This window comes from Rattus norvegicus, chromosome 1 (genome assembly GCF_021556685.1).
Source record: "Rattus norvegicus strain SHRSP/BbbUtx chromosome 1, alternate assembly SHRSP_T2T, whole genome shotgun sequence".
NCBI lineage: Eukaryota > Metazoa > Chordata > Mammalia > Rodentia > Muridae > Rattus > Rattus norvegicus.
The window spans coordinates 189,368,354-189,393,021 of NC_141534.1; the positions used below are offsets into that span (position 1 = coordinate 189,368,354).

General features: G+C 46.7%; 1 protein-coding gene across 6 annotated transcripts in view; it reads left to right on the forward strand.

Annotated features, from left to right (window-relative positions):
* Scnn1b (sodium channel epithelial 1 subunit beta) overlaps positions 1-24,668 on the forward strand; it is a 54,377-nt gene that overhangs the window by 9,740 nt on the left and 19,969 nt on the right. For 2 of the 6 annotated variants that reach the window (XM_087620176.1, XM_087620040.1), the window contains exons 2-3: positions 16,566-16,778; positions 23,608-23,926. In XM_087620176.1, coding sequence (XP_087476302.1) covers positions 23,616-23,926 — 311 coding nt within the window. In that variant the 5' untranslated portion in view covers positions 16,566-16,778; positions 23,608-23,615. 6 annotated transcript variants of the gene reach the window in all.

Below are 24,668 nucleotides of genomic sequence, written 5' to 3' on the forward strand. Positions count from 1 at the left end.
AAGGAAAACCCTTCTAGGCTTTCTGTATGACTTAGGGCAAATCACTTCACCTCTCTGTGCCTGTTTTCATCTAAGATATTATGTTGTTATTATTATTATAGATATATTGTTATAATAATTCTCATGGAGGTGAGCTAAAAAAGGAAAGGAGCGTGTTTGACAGTGAACCTCCAATGACCATGTTTGCTGCACAGAACATTTACTTCAAGATTTGGCTATGTCCCAGAGAGAGAGGTAAGGCTTTAGTCAACTAGTGGAGGAGGCAGGAAAGTCTTAAAGTAGACAAAAGAACCAGGCCCAGCCTTGGTACCTATGGCCCAGAACCCAACAGAGTCAGCCAATATTAGATTGTCTTTTCAATGTGATTTGGTCATAATTCGGAGCTTCCAGGAGAGCTGAGGTGCAGCAGAGGGAGCCTGGGCAGGCGACTGCCCGAAGGAGGAGCCAGCCAGCAGGCTGAGCCGAAAGTTCCCTGGACTGCATGCAGGTCAGCACCCGAGCCCAGCAGTATGTGAACAAGGGCTCTCCAGCCCAGCTGGGTCTCCCCTCTAACTGTGTGTAGCATGTGAGCCAAGCATGGCCAGTACATGGTAGAAATGACATCAAGAGCCCTACACGGTAGCCTAGGCCTGTCATCCCAGCACAGGAGGCTAATCCAGGAAAGACAGAGCTCAAGGCCAGTCTCAATGAGACTCAGTCTCAAAGTTTAAAAAATGCTTACCTAGTAAAACACAAATTCCTAGGTTCAGTCCTTAGCATCTCACACACATATAATAATAACAATAACGATCATAATTAATAATAATAATGATAATATGCTGCCTGGACCTTTACTAAAAGTGCATCATCCTTGTTTCTATCTGTTTGCACAAACCCTGCTTCAGGTTCTTATTGTCTGGGGAATTTTGTCAACTGCAGGCTAACACCACACTCCAGACAAGCAAATCGGGAGCTCTGAGGGCAGAGCCAGACATCGGTGTTGTTTAAACACCTGCAGGTGACTGGAAAGTTCTGTCCCTGGCTCTTCTGCCCAGAAGCAATATCCATTTCCACAGTCAGAAAGCCACCCCAGGGGCTGGGGAGATATTGTGGCCAGTGAAGCACTGGCTGAGTGATCGAGTGCGAGAATCTAAGTTCGATCCCCAGAGTCCATGAAAGAGTCCCAGGCGTAGTGCCACATGATTACAGTCCCAGCTCTGGGGAGGCAAAGACAGGAGGATCTCCTGAAGCAGATTGGCTACCAAAGTTAGCTTAACTACTAAGTTCCTGGTCAATGATAGAGCCTGTCTCAAAGCGGGTGGTTGATGTCCCTAAGGCTGACAACCCAGGTTGACCTCCACATGCACACACCTACATCCACATGTACCTACACACACAAGAAAATGCACACTCCAACACCACACCACACACACATACATACACACATACACATACACATACATACACACACATACACACATATACACACATACACACACATATACACACATACACATACACACATATATACACATATACACATACACACACATACACACACACATACACATAGATACATACACACATGCATTGAGAGAGAAAAATGAGAGTGAGAGAGAGAGAGAGAGAGAGAGAGAGAGAGCAGAGCAGTCACAGCGTTCTTGTCCCTTAAGGCCTCTATCACTGTCTCTGGCTTTGACACATCCTTGTGGACAGGATCAAAAACTGATGTTTCCAGAGGCCTGACTGTGATTCACATAGCATTTGTCCCTGGGATGGAGGATGTTGGAGAAGGGGCTGAAGGTCTCTGAGCATGCTAAGCATATACCCTACCACCAAACTGTGTCCTCAGCTACAGTCATTTTGGTTTTCATTGAATTTCACTCACATCTGGCTTTCAGATTCTCTCTAAACATCTAATTCCCAGACTCCAATAGTCCCAATCTCCTAAGTCTGATGTGGCTTTGTTTTGTGACATCAACTTCCGTGAGAGCTTGAGAACCACGAGAAAGGGAAAGGAACTAAAGCCCACCCGGTGGCTCTAATTCTAACAAGCACACAAGTCTCCTGGAATCTGGTTGCAATGCATGTTCTGGCTGGGGTACATCTCTGTGGTGGGACACTTCCTGGCATGTTCAAGGGCCTGGGTATTTCCAGCATGCAAAGAATTGGAAGAAAAAGTCTCCATGTTGTTGGGTAACATCAGGCTTGGGTTTTGTCTCTGTGTGAAGTTGTCCCATTGCCAGGCACTATGGCTGCTTTCCCTTTTTTCTTGTTTTGTTTGTTTTGTTTTGTTTTCTGACAGGGAGTCTCACAAGAATGACTTCCAACTTACTTGAGCCTCAGGCTGAACTCTCCATCCTCCTGCCTCAGACTCTGGAGAGGCTGGAATTTATGGGCATGTGCTACTACAGCCCACTCTGGTGCCATCCTTTAAGCAGAGAGACGTTGGGCCAGTGGTTCCTAAGCTTGAGTGTGACCCAGAACTCCAGAAGGTGGTTGAACTTGGAGTTTCTGATTCAGGAGGGGTGGGCGGCACCTGAAAATTGGCCTTAACAACAGTGCTCCCAGGGGCTGCAGCTCCTGCCATGAGGAGAACCAGACTTTGAAAACGACCTCTCTCGGTCACTGAGATGGGTTCCCCAGAGACCCCCAGAAGACAACTTTATTCTGTATAAGGCACTCTGATCTTACAGAAGTTTCAGGTCTTGGTTTGCTTCTGTGGCTAAGCTGTGTCTTTGACCAGACCTGAGCGGTTTCTTCAAGCTCAAGCCCACAATTTAAAGACATAATTGCCACTCAGAAGACAGACCTTTTGTGGTCATGCAACCTTCTTCCCCATTCCAGGACGTCTGCTGTGTGCAGCTCACCACAGAGGGGGTCTTGCAGAAAATCACAGATGAGCCTGTCAAAGGGCACTTCATTCTCACCTCCGGGGGCCTCAGCTTCAGGCCTAGAGCCATGGAGGGAGAGGCCTGGGCCCAGTGCCACACTCCACAACTGCCTTGATCAAGATTGGCCACCCAGCCCCCGACTGGTTCCCTGAGGCCTTGAACTTGAGAAGCTTGACAGGCAGGTCTGAACGAGTGAGTGAGTTATTGGAGATCAGAGAGTAGAAGTGCCGATTTTTTTTCTTCCTAGATGAGGGAATGGACTATCTTTGTGTGAGGGTGGGGATGAGTCCTGTTGCTATGTTAAGCAGAAGGACCAACCAGTCCATGGGTCAGGCTGTCAGTCGAAGTGCACCACAGTTCACTTGAGAAGGCAGGTGCAGGGGGACCTTTCACTCGACTTCTCTGGTCACAGCTGGGTGACCCTGAATGGCCTTCTGTGCTAGAGAGGTGACAATTCCTTACAGGCTTGACTCAGGGGTTAAATGAGACGGTGTCATGTTCCTGTGCATACTCCGTGCTCAGCAAATGTTGCTGTTACCATCTCAGGAGGACAGATAGGAACTATGATTTCACTCTGCAAACAACCTAAACACCACTTCCCTACACCGCCTCCCTACACCCTGACCTCACACCCCCACCCCACCTCCTTCAAGCCTCTGTGGCCTTCTGCTCACAAGAGTTGGCTTCTAATCAAAAAGCACCCATTTGGCCCCAAACATGAGTTCACTGTAGTAACCAACCCATATTTAAGCACTTATTCATTGGGTAAGCTCAATGTTGTCTGATATTGATATAATAGGATCCATGAAACAGAGGAACAATTAAACGCCCAGTGATGTGACCCTGAGGATAGAGTCCAAGACCTTGGACATACTAACAAGGTGCACTTGCAATGCTGGGACTTGATTTTTGAAACAGGGTCTAACTGTAGGAACCCAGGTTAGCTGTGAACTCAAAATCCTCTTGCTTCAGCCTTCAAGTGCTGGGGTTAAAAGTATATGTTACCACACCCAGAAACGTATTTTATTCTCGGTTGTGATTTAAAGAAAAAAAAACAAAAGTTCTGTAACACACAAATGGTCACCTCTTTTATTTTTAGTGCTGAGAATGGAACCAGGGTCTCGGGTATACAGAGCCAGGCTCCATTTAACCCCAACTCATTATATCCTTTTTTTTTTTTAATCTTTTTGAGACAGGACTTCACTATGTAGTCTTGGCTGGCCCTAAACTCACAGAAATCCACCTGCCTCTGTCTCCCACACGCTAGAATTGAAAGCATTTCTGTCATCCCCAGCAGACCGCTTTCAAAAATTAATTTCCAAATTGCATTCTTTGTTTTGAAGCGGGCACACATGTGCCCCAGCCTATGTCAGAGGACACCTTAGGGGAGTTGGCGCTCTCCTTCCACCGCACTGAATCCAACAGGCTGCAAGGTTTGGCATCGAGTGCTCTCACCTGCTGAGCCCTTGCCAGCCACTTTAACCCGCTTTTGAGCACACAGTTCTGCAGTGTGAGGTATGTTCACACTGCAGTCCAGAACTCTCAGTGTCTTGTCATTCATTTTCACCTCGTGTCCTTGGAGACTGGATTGTGTCTTATATCCATGGCATCATTCTGCTCTTCAGAGGCTGTTTCTACTTCCCAGTAGCTGCTGTGTGACAGGGACTATCAACATGACTTGTAAGTCCCCTGCTCATGGAGCAAGACTGAGAGGGAGCTGGGCCCTGCCTGCTGGCCACCTTAGGGAGTGAATAGAAACAGGCAATAAGAGAGCAGACCAGAGTCAGGGAAGGCTTGTCTGAGAGGAGGCCTTGGCACAGAGCCCTGAGGTACTATAAGAAGATGTTATAAGGAGGTGGACCTTCCCTCCATCTTGTATTGTGGTGGTTTTGGCAAAATCCCACCATCTCTCTGACATCAGTAGACTCTTCACCAGATAGGGCAGCGGTAGGCTCTCTCTCGGTTTCACTGCCTTTATTTTCATGAGGTAATGCATGCAGAGAGCCCTTGGCACTGTGCTGAGCAAATGTTGGCTTTTGTAATTACTGCAGGGAAAGGAAGGCAAAAGCAGTAACTGCTAAGTTTGCACTCTTAGCTACAAGGTTGCCTTGGAAAGCGAGTTCCAGGATGGGACAGGACTGTTTACAAAGAGAAACCATGTCTGAAAAATGAATGAAAGAAAGAAAGAAAGAAAGAAAGAAAGGAAGGAAGGAAGGAAGGAAGGGAGGGAGGGAGGAAGGAAGGAGGGGTGGGAGAGGGAGGGGGAGGGATAGAGGGAGGGAAGAAAGGAAAGAAAAGAAAAAAGAAAAGAAGACTGTTACAAATGGATTTTCTCAGCTCTATAACAGAGTAGTTGGGTGTCAGAATAACTCTTCTGAGACTTGACTGCCAAGGAATGTGCTCCTTCCTCCACAAACACCTCAGAAAGCTTCCTACAGCTCCCATTGGCTGCAGAGCGAAGGCCAAATTCTCACAGGCTTTCCTCCAAACACGCATTTTCTGTCCCCTTCACTTCTTTTCAGAATGAGCCAGTGAGGAACTTGGGTTCAAGTCCCAGCTCTGCCACTTGCTGGTCGCCACCTCGTGCAGCTCGCTAATCCTTTCTTTTGTGTAGTTTGCTTTCCCACCCATAAAATGAGGTGGAAGAAATAACCATGCCGTTGAGCTGGTAGGAATTTCAGCTTCTGCGTATGAAGGTACATAACATGGCATACGTGGGAGAGAGACAGAGAGGTGGGGGTGGGTGAGGGAGAGCATTCTAGGGAATTCTGATTGCCCTTTCTTGCTTCTTTTCTTGAATGTCTCCCTCTGAGGAATTCTTGACATCCATCCAGATTCAGCTTTCTATGCCAGCCCTTCCAAGAAGTCTCTCACAAATAACTGGTTGGTCACCTTCCCTCCTTGGTGCCATGACCTTTCTGAGGACCAGCCTCTCCTCTTGTCACTTTCTCCATCCATAGCATGACTGTCTGGCTGCCCCTATCCTAGTGGGAGAGAGGTGAGAGGTGCTGGGTTTAATATAGAAGGTATTCTCTCTCTCTCTCTCTCTCTCTCTCTCTCTCTCTCTCTCTCTCTCTCTCTCTATGTGTGTGTGTGTGTGTGTGTGTGTGTGTGTGTGTGTGTGTGCGTGTATTTGTGCCTGTGCTACATGTGAATATCAGAGGACAACTTGTGGGAGTTGGTTCTCTCCTCTCTTTCCATTATGTGAGACGCAAGGACCATACTAATCATCAGGTTTGGTGGCAAATGCCTTTAGCTTCTGAGCCACCCCCACTCCCAACCTTTCCTTCCTCCTTCCCTCTCTCCTATGTTTTCTTGAGAGAGGCTTTCAGGTAGTGCAAGATGGCCTTAAACTCACTGAGTACCCAAGAATGACCTTGAACTTCCAATCTTCCTGTTTCTATTTCCCGAGTGCTGGGTTCACAGTATGCACGGCATGGTGTCTTTTCTCTTAACATTCTGCAAGTTCCCAGCACTTGTGTGTGGAGCTGGGTGTGAAAAAGAGAAAGGGAGAAGCTTACCTACTTTCCCTCCAGCCACCTGCCACTTGCAGCTGTGTTATGGGGTGAGTTAAGTCCTTTCAAATTCCTAGGTTGAACGTCTAACCCCCACGGTATGTCTATATTTGCCATGGAGCTTTTAAAGTGGTGATGAAACTTAAAAAGTGAGAAAGCTTACCTCCCCCATGAAAGCTGTCCTTGTAAAGGAGGAAGCAGGGAGAGAGAACAGGGTGTCCTGCTCACAGGCAAAGGACAGGCAGGAAGAGCACAGCAGCCACTTGCCAGCCCAAGGGCAACCTCAGTAGAACCAACTCAATGCTGAAACATTGCCCATGGTCTTCTAGCCTCCAGTGAGAAAATGCATTCCACTATTTGAACTATGAAGCTTGGCACCTTGTTAGGGCAGCCCTGGCTACCTGACTGAAGGAAATGAAGAAGAAGGGACCAGCAGGCAGAGGAGTGTGGGGAAGATGGGTAGAGAGCTGAAGAGCCCTTCCAGGATTGCGATGAGGGGAACAGGGGCCTATTCTTCCCACCCAATGGGAATGAATGACTTCTGCTAGGGCTGATATATTATTTTATTCCAAACAAAGGTTTCCCAAACTCTCTACAGATGCACTCCTATATTAAACCATCTACTTTAGGGGTTGGGGATTTAGCTCAGTGGTAGAGCGCTTGCCTAGCAAGCGCAAGGCCCTGGGTTCAGTCCCCAGCTCCAAAAAAAAGAAAAAAGAAAAAAAAGCCATCTACTTTAGGAATCCTTCCTCATTATTTGTTTAAAGGCAAAATGGGAGAGGGCAGGTGGCTCAGTGGTGCTTGCTGCCAAGGCTGATGACCCTTCTGTGGCATGCATATACTCTCCTCACTCCATACAATAATTAATTAATCAATTAATTAAATGTAAGAAGAAATTAAAGGCAAAAATGTAGCTGGGAGTGGCGATGCCCATCTATGAAACCAGAACTTGGAAGGTAGAAGCACAAAAATTGCCATGAGTTTGAAATCCAGTCTGTGTAACATAGTGATCCAGGGTCTGCATAGTGAGGCCATAGCTCAAAAAAACCAACTGGGACTGGGAGGATGCCTCAGTGGCTAAAGACACTTGCAGCTAAGCATGACAACCTGAGTTCAATCCCCCGGGGCCCACATGGTAGGAGGAGAGAATCAACTCTTGCAAGTTGTCCTGTAACATCTGCAAGCACATTGTGACGCTCGCGCACACACACACACACACACACACACACACACACACACACACACACACACAAATTTTTTTTCAAGACAGATGGACACAGGTTCCACCTAAGTACATCTGACTTTTTATTGTTATTTGAGACAGGGTCTCACTATGGAGATCAGATTGGCTTTGGACTTTCCATCCCTCTGCCTCAGTCAGTCCAGTTCAAGATTATAAGTATGAATCTACATTTTCACCTCCACTTTTAATAACACAGTCATCCATGAGTGTCTGGGGCAGAGAGAGGCTGAAAAGTTGGACCTACCACCATGGGGCCTTGAACTATTAGCAAATGAGCTTGATTTTCCTGACACTATTCCATGGATTAGCCAACCCCCTTCCTCGACTTACACACACACACACACACACACACACACACCACACACACACACACACACACACACACACACACACACACACACACCTCTTTCAGGCTTAGCTGATCTTATCCTCTGCAGTTGCCTCCAGACTGGACAGGAAGGGAGGCAGCAGCAGATCAAAGCAGCCACATTCTTCCCTCCCAGCCTGCCACCAGCACATGACACTCCTCCCACCTGGACAGGTGGCCACTTGAATGAGTGAGGGCACTTGAATGAGTTGGTTGCTTGCCATGGGTGCCCCCAAGTCATCCATCCATTGGAACCAGATGACAAGGCTCCTGGCCCTGGTCCTGGTAAAGAGGTGTTCTCCCACAGACTGGGAAAGGCCCAGGATAGGGTGCTCTGGAGATAGAAGAGAATAAACAACAGGAGATGAAAGACATCAGAGTGGAGAGGGCCACCACAGCCACCTCTTCTGAAAGCCATCTTTGGCTCTCCCTGTCCTCAGGCATGGCCAGAGTCACCTCCAGAAACTGTAGGAGTAAGTAAGTGTGTGAGCTGGCAGGAGGTCCTGGGTAGGCTCTGCAAGTTGGATGACCACTTCTTTTGTTTGTTTGGTTTCTCTTTAATTGAAAATAAAATTATAAAGTAACAAAAATTGAAGTAAACGGGGACAGATATTAGAACATAAGTGTATGCCTGATTGTATGTTCTTTTGTAAACCTGTTTGGCCAAGTAATAGAAACTTGATCTCAAGCAACTGAGTCGCTCGTTAAACCACTCCCGACCGCCTCTCAATTCTAGGAAGACAATGTTAAAAAAATAATAATAATAAAATAAGTTTTCTCAGCTTGATGATACATGCTAGAATTCCAGCCAGCATCAAAGAGGCAGAAGGATTGCCATGAGATTGAGGCTAGCATGGGCTACATAGTGAGTTCTAGAACAACCTGGGCTATATTGTTAGATGTTTTTTCTTAAAAACAACACCATTAACAACAATCCAACTATATTTCCTGCTGTCCTCCCACCATTTCCCACTAACAGTCAATTTTTTTGCATATTCTTTCAAATCTACAGAGACTATATCCAGGACCTAAATCCTTGCTGTTCAACCCCTCTTATAAAGTGATTCAGGGGGCACATACTACCTCTGTACATCCCCCTGCAGGCTTGGTCATTTCTAGATTACCTATCATGACCACTATGCTATAGGTGTCTACTGTATTGCTTAAGAAATGATGATGAGGTCGCTGTACATGTTCAAGACAGACACTACTTTTAAAAACAAATCTGATCTGAGCTTGCTTGACTCCACAGATGATACAAGAAGCCAATTGTATTTTTATTTATGTTGGTGGGGGGAGGGAGAGAGAGCCATTACATGCCCATGGCTGTCAGAGGGCAACCTCTGGGAGCCTGTTCTCACCTCTACCTTCTCTGAGAAAGGCACCTCTTGTTCCCCCTGCTGTGCGTCCATGTATATCCTAGGCTAAGCAGCCCAAGCTTCCAGAGGCTTTCTTTGGTCTCTGAGCCATCCGTTTTGTGGTGGGGGTGCTAGAGTTGTGGGCATGAGCCACTACTTGTGGCTTTTTGACATGGGTTCTAGTCATCAGGTTGGTGTGGCAAGTGTTCTTATTCCTGACCCATCTTGCTAGCCCTACCTCATAATCTCAATTTTCCAAGTAGAAATGCTGCCTAGAGCCCTCTCCTACACTGCTGTAAGACTAAAACGCGCTTACTATATTTTTGGGATATAAACAATATATGTTCACCATGAGAACATTGTAAAACACAGATAAATGTTAAAATATTATCAATATTTTAGGGAAGGACCTCCCTGACCTATAAATATTGATAAATATAAAACATAGATAAAAATGTTTAAAAATATTATCCTTAGTCACCCAAGCTCTTGCTTCCAAGACGTAATCACAATAAACACCCCGGGTAATTCCCAGATGATCTTTCTCCTATGTACATAGCTGTATGCAATCCTACAGGTTGTTTTAATACGGGGATGGGAGGTACTGGGTCTCACCATGTAGCCCAGGCTGGCTTAAAACTCTCCATCAGCCTCCAGAGAACTACAATTACAAGTGTGTGTCACCAGGACCAACTCTACAGATATGTATGCATGTACGTGTGCACGTGTGTGTGAGTATGTGTGTATGAGTGTGTGTGCATGTGTGCATGTGAGTGTGTATGAGTATGTTTGTATATGAGTGTGTGAGTATGAGTGTGAGTGAGTGTGTGTGAGTATGTGTGCAAATGTGTGTGTGTGTGTGTGCGTGCGTGTGCTTGCATGCATGACATGCTCATAAGAGGACAACCTTGGCTATCACTCCTCAGGTGCCTCTACCTTTTGTTACATGGAACTTTGCCAAGCAGACTTGACTACCTGGCTGTAGCGTTTCTAGAGATCCAGCTCCTGTTGCAAGATCTCAATGGGGGTGACAAGCACTGTCCTCCATATCTAGCTTTTATTTGAGTTTAGGGATCAAACCCCAGTCCTCACACTTGCAAAGGAAGTGCTTGCCCAACTAAGCCACCTCCCCAGACCCCACAGATTATTTTACATAATACATAACCACCCTTCCTAATGCCCTCCAGAATTCCTGGGTGCCTGGTCCGTGCATAGCATGCCAGGAACTTTATTCCTACCTATCACATATTTAGATTTCCTCTCTGTGAGGATCTACATTGCTATAGAAAGGCTTGACAGAGAGGATGGGACTGCCATGGGTGTGGTTACCTTTCTAGAGCCAGTTGTGGAACTTAATCACCAGGTGCCCAAGGAAATGACAGGTGCTTCCTTGAATGGCCATTCAAGGAAGGGCTGGGACATGGCACGGTGATGGAGTGCTTCTACAGCATGCTGAAGGCCCTGGGTTGCCTCACAGCGCCTCCAGAAAACTAAGTTTCCTAAGTTTGAGATGGTGATGTATGACCATAATCCTAGTACTTCAGAGTCTGAGGCACAGGAATATGGCATATCCCATGCCAGTCCCTGGGGATGGGGGGAGGTTATTAAAGAGATAAAGATGTAGCCCAGTGGTAAAATACTTGTCTAGCATGACACAAGGCCCTGGGTTCAAGCTCTAGTCCTGGTCTGGACAGGGCAACCAGTTAGTCTTTCTGACAGCTCTGGCCAGCTGAGGTCTTAGAGATTAGAAATTTCAGTCTGGGTTGGCTAGGCACGTGTCAGGCTGTTCCTGGAATGGAGGCCTATGTAATCCTAGGCTGGGTAGCAGAGAAACCTACAAAACAGGTCAGGCTCAGATCCACCAGGCGTGACCACTCAGGGGGCGGGAACAGCACATCAAGCTGTCAGGCAGCAAGGCCTCTTATCTGGGGAGTGAAGAGAGGAGAAGGCTCCTGACGAATGTGTCTGCCTGGGAGAGGGTACTGGTGGCTTTCAGGTAGCACACATGGCACTGTTTCTCATCTCCTTCATAATTGTTTATGTTGAGGTGGATTAGAACACATATATAATTAGTAACATCCAACCTGTGATTTAGTGGATATTGTTGCTTAGGACGAAGCTAAAGTGGGTATTTAAGCAAAACCAGGAGTGAGTCAACTGAAAGAAAGATATTAAGTAAATGACAGTATAATTGGTTCCCAAAGGCAGCTCATGTCATATCATGATGACTGGTCTCAAAGGCATCCTAGTACACGAAGCAGCCAGGGACAGGAAGAGAGGAGGTTGTTGTTGAAGACCCTCTGGACCACTTCTGTCTGCGAGATAACCTTACGGAATTTTTTAACCATTCTGTGAGCTAAACTCCAGAAGCCAGAAGATTCTAGAAATGAGTAGTCATCACAGATGTGCAGCTCAAAGGGGCCTAGTTTTGTGAACGCAGAACTCCTGCCTCACAACTTGTGCCAAATGCCTCTGAGCTGGGAGCTGGGCTCTCCCTGTACACACTCTGGCTCTGGCAGAGTTTTGTTTTTCGTTTGTTTGTTTGTTTGGTTGGTTGGTTGGTTGGTTGGTTGGTTGGTTGGTTGGGTTGGGGGTTTGTTTTGTTTTGAAATAAGGTCAAACACAATTCTTCTGCCTCAGCCTCCCGAGTGCTAGAACTGTATACATCTGCTGGCACCACATCCATTCGAAGTTGGGAATTTGTTTGGTTTGTTGGAACTCACTAAGTAGCTGAGGCTGGCCCTCCTATCTTCACCTCCCAGGTGCTGGAGTCACAAGTCTATACCTCCATGCCTGTCATTACTTCTCAGGTGGAGCTATATATTTAAGAGTTTATGTAGAGTTGGACTGTCATGTTGGCTCCCCACTGTTGATGGTGACATTGGTCTCATAATATTCTAATGCCCCTGAGCTTTGGACTCTGAGCTCTTGGCTAGAACTAGTAAAAACTAACTCAGAAAACAGATGGTACATGGCCACCAGAAAGGAGGGTCACAAGATCTGGGGCCCAGAATGTCCTTCATCTGCAGAAAGTGCAGCTTGTCAATCCTGGTCACTTCTCTTGTCATGACTTTCACTGTTGAGCAAAGCGAGCTCCCATTATAATTAATGCTACTCTCTAGTAATGCTGCAATTAGGAAGGCAGCCGGCTGGCACTCTTAGCCATAACTAAGGAAGGACACGGTGAGATAACACGACAGGAGGAAGTTGTTTTAAAGGGGAGGGAAGGAAGACGAAGGGAGAGAAAGAGGGCAAAGGAAAACAGGAATGTGGAGAGGGCAAAAGGGTTGGATTTGGGGGCCAGACATGGGTGTGGTGTTGACTTGGGAATGATTTCCCAATAAAAGCTTAATGCATTTAAAATATTTAGAGCCAATCTGGCCCTTGAATGAAAAGTATTTTAAAAGACTGTGTCAAACTTTGAAATCAGGAAATAGACATGAGTGACTTCATCCCCTGCTCCTGCAGTGACTGGGGCCTTTGCACCGAGGACAACCCCTCGCTGCACTTGGAGCTGGACTGAGCTTGTGCCTGTAGGCCAGGCGCCACATCCTGTCAAACACCAAAATTCTCTCTTGCTCTTCATCCAACATCATTTACCTACAGCAACTACAGACTTGCATTCCATTTGTCTCATTGGCACGATGCCAATTGACAAATCCACAAAGCCATTGTCCATTTGTAAAATTTGTCTATTTAGTTTGGGTTTTTTGAGAAAGGATCCCAAGTAGCTCAGAATGGTCTTTAAATTGTCATATGGATGAGGGTGACCGTCAACTCCTGATTGGTTGTGGAATTTTGCACAAACCACCACACCTGACTCTCGTGTCCACTTTAAACAGATGCCGTCGTCATCGTCGTCGTCTTCTTCTTCTTCTTCTTCTTCTTCTTCTTCTTCTTCTTCTTCTTCTTCTTCTTCTTCTTCTTCTTCTTCTTCTTCTTCTTCTTCTTCTTCCTCTTCCTCTTCCTCTTCCTCTTCCTCTTCCTCTTCTTCCTTCTCCTCTTCTCTTCCTCTTCCTCTTCTTCCCCTTCCACCTCATCCCCCTCCTCCCCCTCCCCCTCCTCCTTCTCCTTTTGTTTGTTTGTTTGTAAGCCAGTATGGCCTTTCACTTACCTAAATTCTTGAGTGGATAAAAGCCAACAGGAACCGATATGCATAGGATGTTGTGAGCCACATACAGTTCCAAACACCCTTGAATGAAGACATACTATTGTCTCCATAGCTCAGATAAAGGGATGGAGAGGCACAGAGACACCATGTAGCTTCCCAGGGTTGCACAGCTTTCCTGTATTCACACCTGAAGCTTGGCTCCAGGAAGAGACTTTGGATAAGCCTTTCTTGAAAGTTCTGTCTTTGTTGTATTATCTTTCTCCTCTTCCTCCTCCTCCTCCTCCTCCTCCTCCTCCTCTTCCTCTCCCTCCTCCTCCTCCTTCTTCTTGGAACTAAGGGATGGGACTCTTTCTTTTTTGAAAATATGGCCCTTCTCATTCGAGGAGTACTGACTGTGTCTCTTGCCAGAAGCCAGTATTTAGCAACAACATTCAGGTTCTACACAGTGTCATAGAGCAGGCAAGAGGAAGTCACCTTCAGTCATAGCTGAGGGCTCACAACTGGGCCTGGAAAGCGTGTGCTGGTGCTGAGTTGCCATCACCTCCCTCTCCCCTTGTAGCTCAGCATGCACTCTGTGTGGGCACTTATGGTACTCAGATGGTTAGGGAGGAAAACAGGTAGAAGCACCCATCCCTAGAGGTATTGCATGGTACATACAGTATTGACCAAACCTTGCAAGGAGAGAGGATGTAAAACCACTGGATCCTGAGGTGTCTACTCTCTGTGTGGTGCCAGGGTGGGCGCATGCATGTAGAAGCCTGAGGTTGACATCAGGAATCATCCTCAAATCACTCTTCCACCTTACTCAATGATGCCTCTTAGTCAAGCCCAGAGCTCATGGATATGGCTACTTTCCATAGACAGCTTGCTCTAGGAATCTCCTGATTCTGCCTTCTGGGGCTGCCCTGCTCAGTTGGTATTTTTGTAGGTTCTGGAAATCCAAATCTCAATCCTCAGTTTACACAGCCATCACTTAACCACTGAGCCATCTCCCTAGTCCAAGGAAGACAGTTTTGATTTGACTGGGAGGAAGGGAAAGTGCAGGATGTTCTGGAGTTTGGAGAGGGGAGAGTGTGAAGGTTCTCTGACCCTCAACGTATTGTAACCAGCCTTTTACAGGAAACACACACTGCTTTGCCAACTGCACTGTTCTACCCAGGCTGCTGGAATAAAATGCCAGTATTGGTGGCATACAAGCAGCAGGGGGTTATTACAGTTCTGGAATTTGGGAATGTAAGATCCATGGGTCGGCGCATCCTGTCTGGGGAGGGTCTCCTCCGTGGTTCACAGGAGTCTTCCTTCTTGCCTAACATCCTTACATGAATGCCTTCCTCAACACCCCAGGGTTATCAGGGACCATCACTCTGACTAATTCAGTTCCTGGTGTGAATGATAAGAACCATATCAGCTAGCATCCCTGACATCTGCCTGTCAAAGACACTGTGTGCAAGAGTTCCCATGGGGTGGCTCACTGGGCCCTGACAACAACCCCAAAGGCAGAAAGACTGTTATCCCCACTTGCAAAGGAAGTTAAGACCAAGAGAGTCCGGGTTAGCTCTCAGCCACTGATAAAATCTCTGAGACAATTAACAAAGGAAGAATTTGTTAGACTCATTGCTTCAGAGCGTTCAGTCCACGGCTGCTTGGCCCCTCGGCTTTCAGCCTGGTATAGTCCAGTCTGACAGTAAGGTATGATGGAGAAGGCCTGCTCAGTGTCCAGGAACAAAGAGAGGAAAAGGGAGGGACCAGAGTCCTGGTATCTCTTTAATGCGGCCCCAGTGACCTAACTTCCTTCCACTGAGCCCCAGCTCCTCAAGGTGCTGTCATTTCTCCATAACGCCACAGACTGGAGACCAGGCCTTCAATATGTGACTTTTAGGGTGCATCCGAGATCTAAACCCATTTTTATCACGGACTGAGCCCTTCTCTAAGGGTGCAGCAAAATCACCCATAACTGGGTTCCAATTGTACCACCTGCCTCTAGATATAGACAGTGGTCATAATGTGAGTGTATCTATGCTATGAATGGAAATATGTGATGCCCTCTGACGGCGCCCCCTGTCATGAAGGATAAGGTGACTCCACTATCACCCCATCACTGGATGAGACCAGAGAGCACCAATGACATGCTCCTCAGGAGCAATGCCACCCAGAGCATTGGGCCCAAAGGACATCCCATATTACTCATTGCCATTGCTCCTGTATGTCCCGAGAGGAAAGGGGTCTGTCTGTGACCTGCCACAGAGGACAGGGTGACATCAGCATGTCATTGCCACACATGTTAGAATTCCAGAGCTGGGATGAGTATCCGTTAAAGTGCTCCTATGACAGCACTTGATGGTTTCTCCCCATCATAGTACACAAAGAATGAAGTAGCAGCAGCACGAGCCACAGTAACTACACAGGGAAGGGTAGGGGCAGGGCTCAGGGCTACACGGCTTGCCTGGCATGCCCAAGGCTGAGGGCTCCATACCCTCCACGGCAGAGAGACAGGGAGAGAGAAAGTGAGAGTGGGAACCAAAAGAGGCAATGTACCTCTTTTGTTGGGTTAAATCCTGAGCAAAAAGGTAAATAAATAAAGATAAACATATAAACAAAAATAAATAAATGAGCACAAGCCAATAGATGCTAGTGCTCCCCCCTCCTCTTCCTGCTAAGCATCAAAACCACAGCCTCATACATGGTAGACAAGTACACTACAACTGACCTCAAACTAGTAATCCACCTCCAAGTAGTAATCCTCCTGCCTCTGCTTCTGGAACACTGGGATTACTACTGGCTGACATGCCAGAGCTCCCCCTCTCCCTCCTGTACACTATACATCAGCTCAACTGCTGCCAGTGAGTCTCCCCTCCCAGAAGGCAATGCCAGAAGCCACCTTTGCTACCATCTCCACCTGTAAGTGCTGAGCTTGGCTGTCTGAGAGAACACCTAGACATTGGCACACTGCAGGCTTGGGTGAAGGAGGCACATGTGTGCACACCAAGGCAGCCGCCCATTGCTACATTTGTTACTTCCCCAACACCCACGGGAACAGGTGCAAGGTGTCAGGTGTCCTTTGAGCCTGTGAGTGAGCAATGGCTGGTTTCTATTTCCAGATCTGCTCTGACTCACCGAGACCATTGCACACGCCCCTCTGCATTCTCATTACCTTCTCTGAGAAATGGGCCTAATTATTATCTGGGCCAGGATGCTCAAAAGGATGGCATGCAAACACACACTAACACAGAAGAGAAATGCCTTGGAGGCCTCTGGACACGTCTCGTGTCCTTGAACAGCAGGCGCGTCAGCCAATCAGAAGCAACGGGAAGGTGAGCTTCTCTTACCTTAAGCTTATCTTAACTCTTGGAAGTTAAACCCAGAGCATCCCACATGTTAGGCAAGTATTCCACCACTGAGCCACATGCGTGGCCTCTGGCTTTTTACATTTTTATTTTGAGTCGTGTTCTCACTGAGCCTGCTCTGAAATTTGCTGTGTAGACCTTGGACTCACAGAAATCTGCCTGCCTGTGCCTCCCAAGTGCAGAGGTTAAGAGTACACACAACCATACTTGCCAAGAGGATTTTTGAATGGCTCCCAAAATAACCTATTTTTTGAATGGTTGTGCTTCAAACTTGTTATTTCACACATACAATGCCCACTTAGTGTCCACAGCACCTCTCAGGCTGAGGCTACATTGATTTCAGTGACAAAAGTCAGTTCAGTTGGTGTATTCTTTTTTTTTTTTTTTTTTTTTTTTTTCGGAGCTGGGGACCGAACCCAGGGCCTTGCGCTTCCTAGGTAAGCGCTCTACCACTGAGCTAAATCCCCAGCCCCCAGTTGGTGTATTCTTACATGTTACACAAATCAGTCAGAAATGCTTCAGGGGCTCAGTAGACATGGTGGTGACCTATGGGTGACAGGTGACTCAGAAACCATTGGACTGCTACTTGTAGTATCAAATGTAAAGCATTTACAGAAAACCCTCCTATTAGAGGTTCTGTTTTATTTGCTGTGAGCGTATACACATGACACGGTGTTCTGGCATGACTCTGAGAGGTCCCACAGGCCCACACTCTGAAGCTCTGAATGCTTGCCCTGCTGCTGGTAATGCTACTGGGGAGGATGGAACCCTGGTGATGTGGCGCCTACTGGTACAAGCAGCTCTCAATGGGCTCCAGCCAGCTACCCCCTCCCAGCTTCCCTCCCCGCTCTTTGGTCCACCGTGCTGCAAGAAGCTGAGCTGCACTCTCCAGCTGCCTCATGATGCTGTGGACCGGATAGAAAGGACCACTGTGATGGACTGGAGCCCTCTGAAACTGAGCTCAAACAAACCTTTCCTCCCTTAAGATGCAGCTGTCAAGTAGCTAAACCACAAAGTAAGGTCATGGCAACGTTTTTCTGTAAAGGGTTAAATAGTTAGTATCTTGAGTTTTGTGAACTATATACATCTCAATCTTTTCCTTGTAAGACTGTAAAATTAGCATCATGCCAGGTGTTGTGGTTTTTGCCTTTAAATTCCAGCACTGAAAGACAGAGGCAGGTGGATCTCTGTGAGTTCCGGGTGCAGTACATAGTGAAACCCTGCCCCCCCCATAAATGATTCAAGTGCATCATCATGGTCAGCTTTTATTTGCACGGGTCTCAGAATCCAAACTGGAGTGCTTAACCCCAGGACTTAGGGGTACAGAGATATGTAGGAAGGCCCTGGTGACCAGCCTAAGCCAAAACCAGCAAGCTCTAGGTTCAGTGAAAGACCATGTCTCAAAAATTATTGTGGAGCAATCGAGGAAGATCCCAGATGTCAACCAACCACAGGTACAAACATGGGTGCTCGTACCCACAAACATACACAACACACATACAAGAATGGAGAATTCGCTCAGTGAAACAGGCCATGAAGTACACTTTGAGCTGTAATTCGCAAAAAGTGGGGAATTTATAGCGTGTACTAGATGCCAGGGCCCCATTAATCGATTGAATTTATTTACTAATGGCTTTGTTGATTTACTCACCCCTCCCATTTTTGATGTCTTCATGAACCCATAGAATTTTAATACACAATGTATGTATCTCCATTCAGTGCAAATCTTTCCCCCCACCTTGTAGAGGCGCTAAAAGTGCCCCACTGTTGGTGATGGACGACTTTTCCCAGACAACCTTCTGACAGACACCAACAGACTTTGATATTTCCCTTTCTTTCTAGTGTGATGGTAACTCATGATTACTTTGTAGTTCCTACAACAAAGCCAGTATCAATCGTTTGTCTAGGAAGACCTGGTTGCTTTAGTCAGTTGTGGTACACAGACACCAAGAGGCAGGTGCTGGGATGCACATAATACTTGAGGAATCAGAGTGATGCTCAAAGATTCTGATGGCTCCCTCAAACTGTCCTTTAAGCCAAGTGTGGTGCTACACACCATAATCACAGTGCTCAGCTGGCTGAGGTGGGAAGATCCCATGAGCCCAGGAGTCCCGGACCGGCCTGGGGAGCAGAGTGAGACTTCACCTGTTAGAAACAAAGCCTCACCTTCAGCTTCTCTTGTCTAGCACAGTCAACCCCACCCCTGACAATGAGATTGCCTGGTTCTTGAGAACAAAGCCTCAGTCATGTTCTGTGGCATCCCAGCAAAGACACAACCATGGAAACTTTCTCAATAACCAGAGTTAAACCTGCTCAGGTTAATTGTCAATTAAGTATCAAACCCAAGCCTCTTATATTTAATTCCTCAAGTTATCTGACAACACAAAAATAAATACAGGGGACTTACATGGAAAAATTTCTGAAATTTACAGCAATCACAAAGTCAGCCAGTGTAAGGAAAGCAGCCAGTAAGGAAGCTAAGTACTATGGGCTGGGTATAAAACATCAGCAAATGTGGGCTGGGTATAAAACATCTGCAAATGGAATGAGTTAGGGGAAATGGGGGACACTTACAGCAGCTACTGCCTTGCTGGGTTTTCTTTTGCAAAGTTAAAAAAACTATATTTTTATTTAATGCAGAATCTCACACAAGTGAAATGACAATGGCATTTTGTCCAAAGTTTACTGAACTATAGTTTACATACAATAAAAAAAGCTAGAGAGATGGCCCAGAGGCTAAGAGCCTTTGCTGCTCCTCCAGACAACCTAGACTGGATTCCCAGAACCCACATGGCAGCTTACAACTATCAGCAACTCCACTTCTGGGGGATCTGACATCTATATTCATGCAGACATTCATGCACACATGTAGGTAATTTTATAACTTTTAAAAAGTAGTCCTTATAAATATATAGATTAATGCATCCAAATTAGTCACCATCTCAGGGACAATCTAAACCGGTCCATCATCTCCTGAAGATTCTTCAGTGAAACTTTTCTAGCCAGCCCTCTCCTCTCAAAGGCACAGTAGTCTCCAGTCTGCTCTCAGTTTGGCCAGGGCTTTCTGAGAGGGAATTTTACAGGGTGTTCTTTTTTCTGACCTTTATTCAGCATGGTGATTGTGCATAACCATCCATGTTGTAATGTGCATTAATCATTGATTCCTGTTTATTGCTGAATAGTATTCCACTGTGGATATTGCAAATTTTCCTTTATGGATAGATGGAAAACTAAGTAGTTTCCTCTTTGAGACCATCATCAATAAGGCTGCTACGAAGGGGCACAGATGCCTTTGTGTATGCGCACACAGTAGGCTCTCTGAGATAAATAAAATTAGAGTTGCTGAGTCATGTGAGATGTCATTCAACTTTATTTCTTAAGGAAATTATTTATTTGAATTTCTATCTTTTTGTTTTGGGGCAACATGTTGTGTATGTGGGGTTTACCATATGGGTTCCAGGGACTAAACTCAGGTTTTCAGGTTTCACAACAGTCACCTTTACCCACTAAACCATCTCCCTAGCCATTCAAATGTATAAGTCTCTCTGCTAGCTAGTTTTATGTCAACTTGAAACAACATAAGAAGAAGGAACCCTAATTATGAAACTGCCTCCAGCCAGACACAGTGGTGGTGTGTGCCTTTAATCCTGGCACTCAGGAGGCAGGGGCAGGCAGATCTCTGTGAGTTCTAAGCCAGCCTGTCTACATAGTGATTTCTAAGACAACCAGAGCTACACAGTAAGACAGAGTCTCAAAAAAAAAGTCTTCATAGATCTGGCTGTAGCTGTAGGCAAGCCTATAGGGTTTCTTAATTAGTGATTGATATGGGAGGGACAGCCCGTTGTGGATGTGGCCATCCCTGATCTGGTAATCCTGGGTTCTATAATAGAGCAGGCTGAGCAAGCCATGGAGAGCAAGCTGGTAAGCAGCACCCTCCATGGCCTCTGCATCGGCTCCAGGCTCCTGCGCCCTTTCCTCCCCTGCTTGCTTTTGGTCACTGCGTTCTACAGTCGCTATTGTATCTGTTAGAAGAGCAGAGAATTGGCCAGCTGAGGAACACTGGGGTTGCGGGAATGTTTGAACACTCACCTTATAGCCATGATGGTTTGGGAGGCCATGGGATTTGATTCCCACAGAGAAGAAAGGCCACAGAGGTGGCAAGGTCCCTAGTGCTCTGGTCCCTTCCTGTTACAGAAGGAAAGACGAGAGTGCTACTGTATGCAGACTGGGCATGAACACACTTGGACAGTGCAGGTGGGGATGCCTGGCTTGTTACATTTGGCTGTTCCGTGGAGAGCTGGGTGCAATGCTGGGTGCTGTTAAAGATTCTAAAGCTACTGCCTTTCACCCCTCCCCAATAGAGCTTGACCTGTTAAGGGAGGAGCCATCGTGTGAATAACTCTAACACAGGGTAAAGAGAGATGAACTCCTTCTGTTAGTCTTAGAACAGTTGTAAATGACAAACTCCTTGTTTGGGTCAGTATGGGGTCAGCATGTCCCACCACAGCATCCCCAGGAGGAAGCAGCCCTCACAGAGAAGTGAGTGGTGTCATTCCAGCTCAGAGTCAGGACAGCTTCGAGGAAGAGAGAGCCTCTGCTGCTGACCTAAGGTGGACTAAGCAGGCAGGACAGGAGGAGCCAAGGGCTGGAGGACTTATGGCAGGTGTAGTAAGGTGGTGCTCACATGCTTGGCATGAGCCCTGTCTCCTGTGTCTCTGGGAGACAGATCCAGAAAGGTCTGAGAGTCTTTCCTGACCTACAGCTACCACCCGATGCTCTAAGCCCACCCACCCCATTCCAACCTGACCTATGGAGCTGCCGGAGTATTCTTTCCAAATCCAAGACGTAATACCACACACACACACACACACACACACACACACACACACACACACACACACACTCCATGCGTACAGCCAGCATTGGGTTTGTCCCTCTGGACCCAATGATTAGCAAAATGAACAAGCTTCCTTACCTTTGCACTCACTACGTAACTGGGAATGACCTTGATCCTTCTACTGGGGTTATAGATGAGCATCTCACACACTCAGTCTGTGTGCTGCTGGGTCCCAAACCCGGGGCTTTGTGTGAGCTGGGTAAGCACTCTGCCAGCTGACTGCATCCTGGCCTAGTTCTTTTCTTTTATTATTTATGTTTTTTGTAGTGTTGGGGATGAGAGTTCAGGATATCAATTCATATTCATACTCATATTCTCTTCTTCATTCCTCTTCTTCTCTTCCTCTTCCCCTTTCTCCTCCTCTTCCTCCTCCTTCTCTGTCCCACCCCTCTCTTTCTGATTATGGAGCCCAAAGCCTCCCACAGGTTAGACAAGTGCTCCCCTACTGCCCTAGACCCCGAACCCTTGCATTTTATGAGACAGGGTCTCACTCAGTAGCCCAAGGTGGCCTGGAATTCATGACAAACCACCTGCCTCAGCTTCCCAAATGATGAGATTACAAGCAGGCACCACCATGCCTACTCAGAGACCTCATTTTTAGCCATCGCCCTCTCATACCTCTAGGACCTCAGGGTGCAGAGCCCCAGCCTTTGTGCTGCTCCCATTCAGAAGGTCAGCATTTCTGCTGGGTTATTTTATCAGCACTAGTCCACGGCGAGTCAGAATGCCACCAGCACCTGCCTCACTTTGGGAGGGCAAGCTGTGGACTTTGCACATTATTTTTTAACCTTCTAGGCAATTCCATAAATTAGCTGTGACAGGGCTTGATATGGAAGTCTGTGACAGAGTATTTGTCTAGCATTCATAGGGCTCCAAATTCTGCTCCTCTGAAAGGAGAAGAGGGTGTGGGGGCTGGGAAAACAGCTCAGCAGGTAAGGCACTTGCTCCTGAACCTGACGACCTCAGTTCAATCTCAGACTCACATGGTGGAAGGAGAAAATACATTCCGAAAGTTGTCCATATGCATGCATGCACTGACACACTCAGGCAAGCGATGATAGATAGATAGATAGATAGATAGATAGATAGATAGATAGATAGATAGATGATAGATAGATAGATGATAGATAGATAGATAGATGATAGGTAGATGATAGATAGATGATAGATAGATAGATAGATAGATAGATGATAGATGATAGATAGATTATAGATAGATGATAGGTAGATGATAGATAGATAGATAGATGATAGATGGATAGATAGATGATAGATAGATAGATAGATAGATAGATAGATAGATAGATGATAGATGGATAGATAGATAGATGATAGATAGATAGATGATAGATAGACAGATAGAAAAGATAGATGATAGATAGATAGATAGATAAGATAGATGATAGATAAAATTTTTAAGTGTTGATTTCAAATTTTTAATGAAATGGGAGAATTAGGTATGCCAACATTTTATATGAGGTAAACCTGGGCTGAGAAATCTAGTAACTGGCCCATTATGCTGGGCATTCAAAAACTTCAGTCACTAGGATGGGTATGGTGGTGCTTGGCTGGAATCCCAGAGCAGAAGAGAGAGGAGAGGAGAGGAGAGGAGAGGAGAGGAGAGGAGAGGAGAGGAGAGGAGAGGAGAGGAGAGGAGAGGAGAGGAGAGGAGAGGGAGTGTGTTTGATTTTCTCATTGTTGAATCCAGAGACACTAGTTCAATTACACTATGGTCACTCATTAAGTGCTTTTCTGTTGGGTGGATAGACGATAAACAGGTGGAAAGTTGACTGAGGTGGGCAAAGGACAGAGGGAGAGAGGGCTGGTCTATGTGACTAGTCTCCAGGCCCATGACCTCCTCAACAGGGTCCTGTGTGATGGTGTCCCATGTCCCAGCAGGTGCCACCATGCCAGTGAAGAAGTACCTGCTGAAGTGCCTGCACAGGCTGCAGAAGGGCCCAGGCTACACCTACAAGGAGCTGCTAGTGTGGTACTGCAACAACACCAACACACACGGCCCCAAACGCATCATCTGCGAGGGGCCCAAGAAGAAGGCCATGTGGTTCCTGCTCACGCTGCTCTTCGCCTGCCTGGTGTGCTGGCAGTGGGGCGTCTTCATCCAGACCTACCTGAGCTGGGAGGTCAGCGTCTCGCTCTCCATGGGCTTCAAGACCATGAACTTCCCAGCAGTCACCGTCTGCAATTCCAGCCCCTTCCAGTAGGTGGTCCCCGGAACAAAGCTGGCTCATCTCTCCCCTCTTTTCTGTCTCCCCTTTGTCCTCGTCCCCCCCTCCCCACAGTCCTTCTATTCTGTTCCTTTCTTCCTTTTTCTTCCTTTCGTTTCTTTCCCTTTTTGCTCTCGTCCTTTCCAACATGTAAGAATTTAAAAGTCCTAAGCTTCCTGAACTTAAAGAAAGCCACAATACAGCTACATCTATATAGTTTTGGAACGGAGGAGAGAGGCCAGCCTCGGCTCTGTGCCTCGGCACTGTTCACCTTCTTTTTAAAAATATTGTATTTGATTTCCATATATATATACCTATATAATTTGGATAATATAAAATTCATTTGGATAAAATCCATTCCCCATTACCTCCCCTCTTCCTTATCGCCCCACCCCGCCTCTTTTCCCTCCCAACTTCACTGTACTCTCTGGCGCTCTGGCTCTCTCTCTTCTCTCTCTCTCTCTCTCTCTCTCTCTCTCTCTCTCTCTCTCTCTCTCTCTCTCCCCCCTCCCTCCCTCCCTCTCCCCACTCTCTCTCTCCCTTTCCCCCTCTCTCTCCCTCTCTCCCCCCTCCCCTTCCCCTCCCCTTCTTACCTCCCTCTCCCTCTCCCTCCCTCACTCCCCACTCCCCTCTCATCCTCTGGTGCACTGAGTACACTTAGTGCTGCCTTGTGTGCATAGATGTACGAGCACGCATCAACTGGAGCACAGACAACCGGCAGACTCTTAGGTTCCA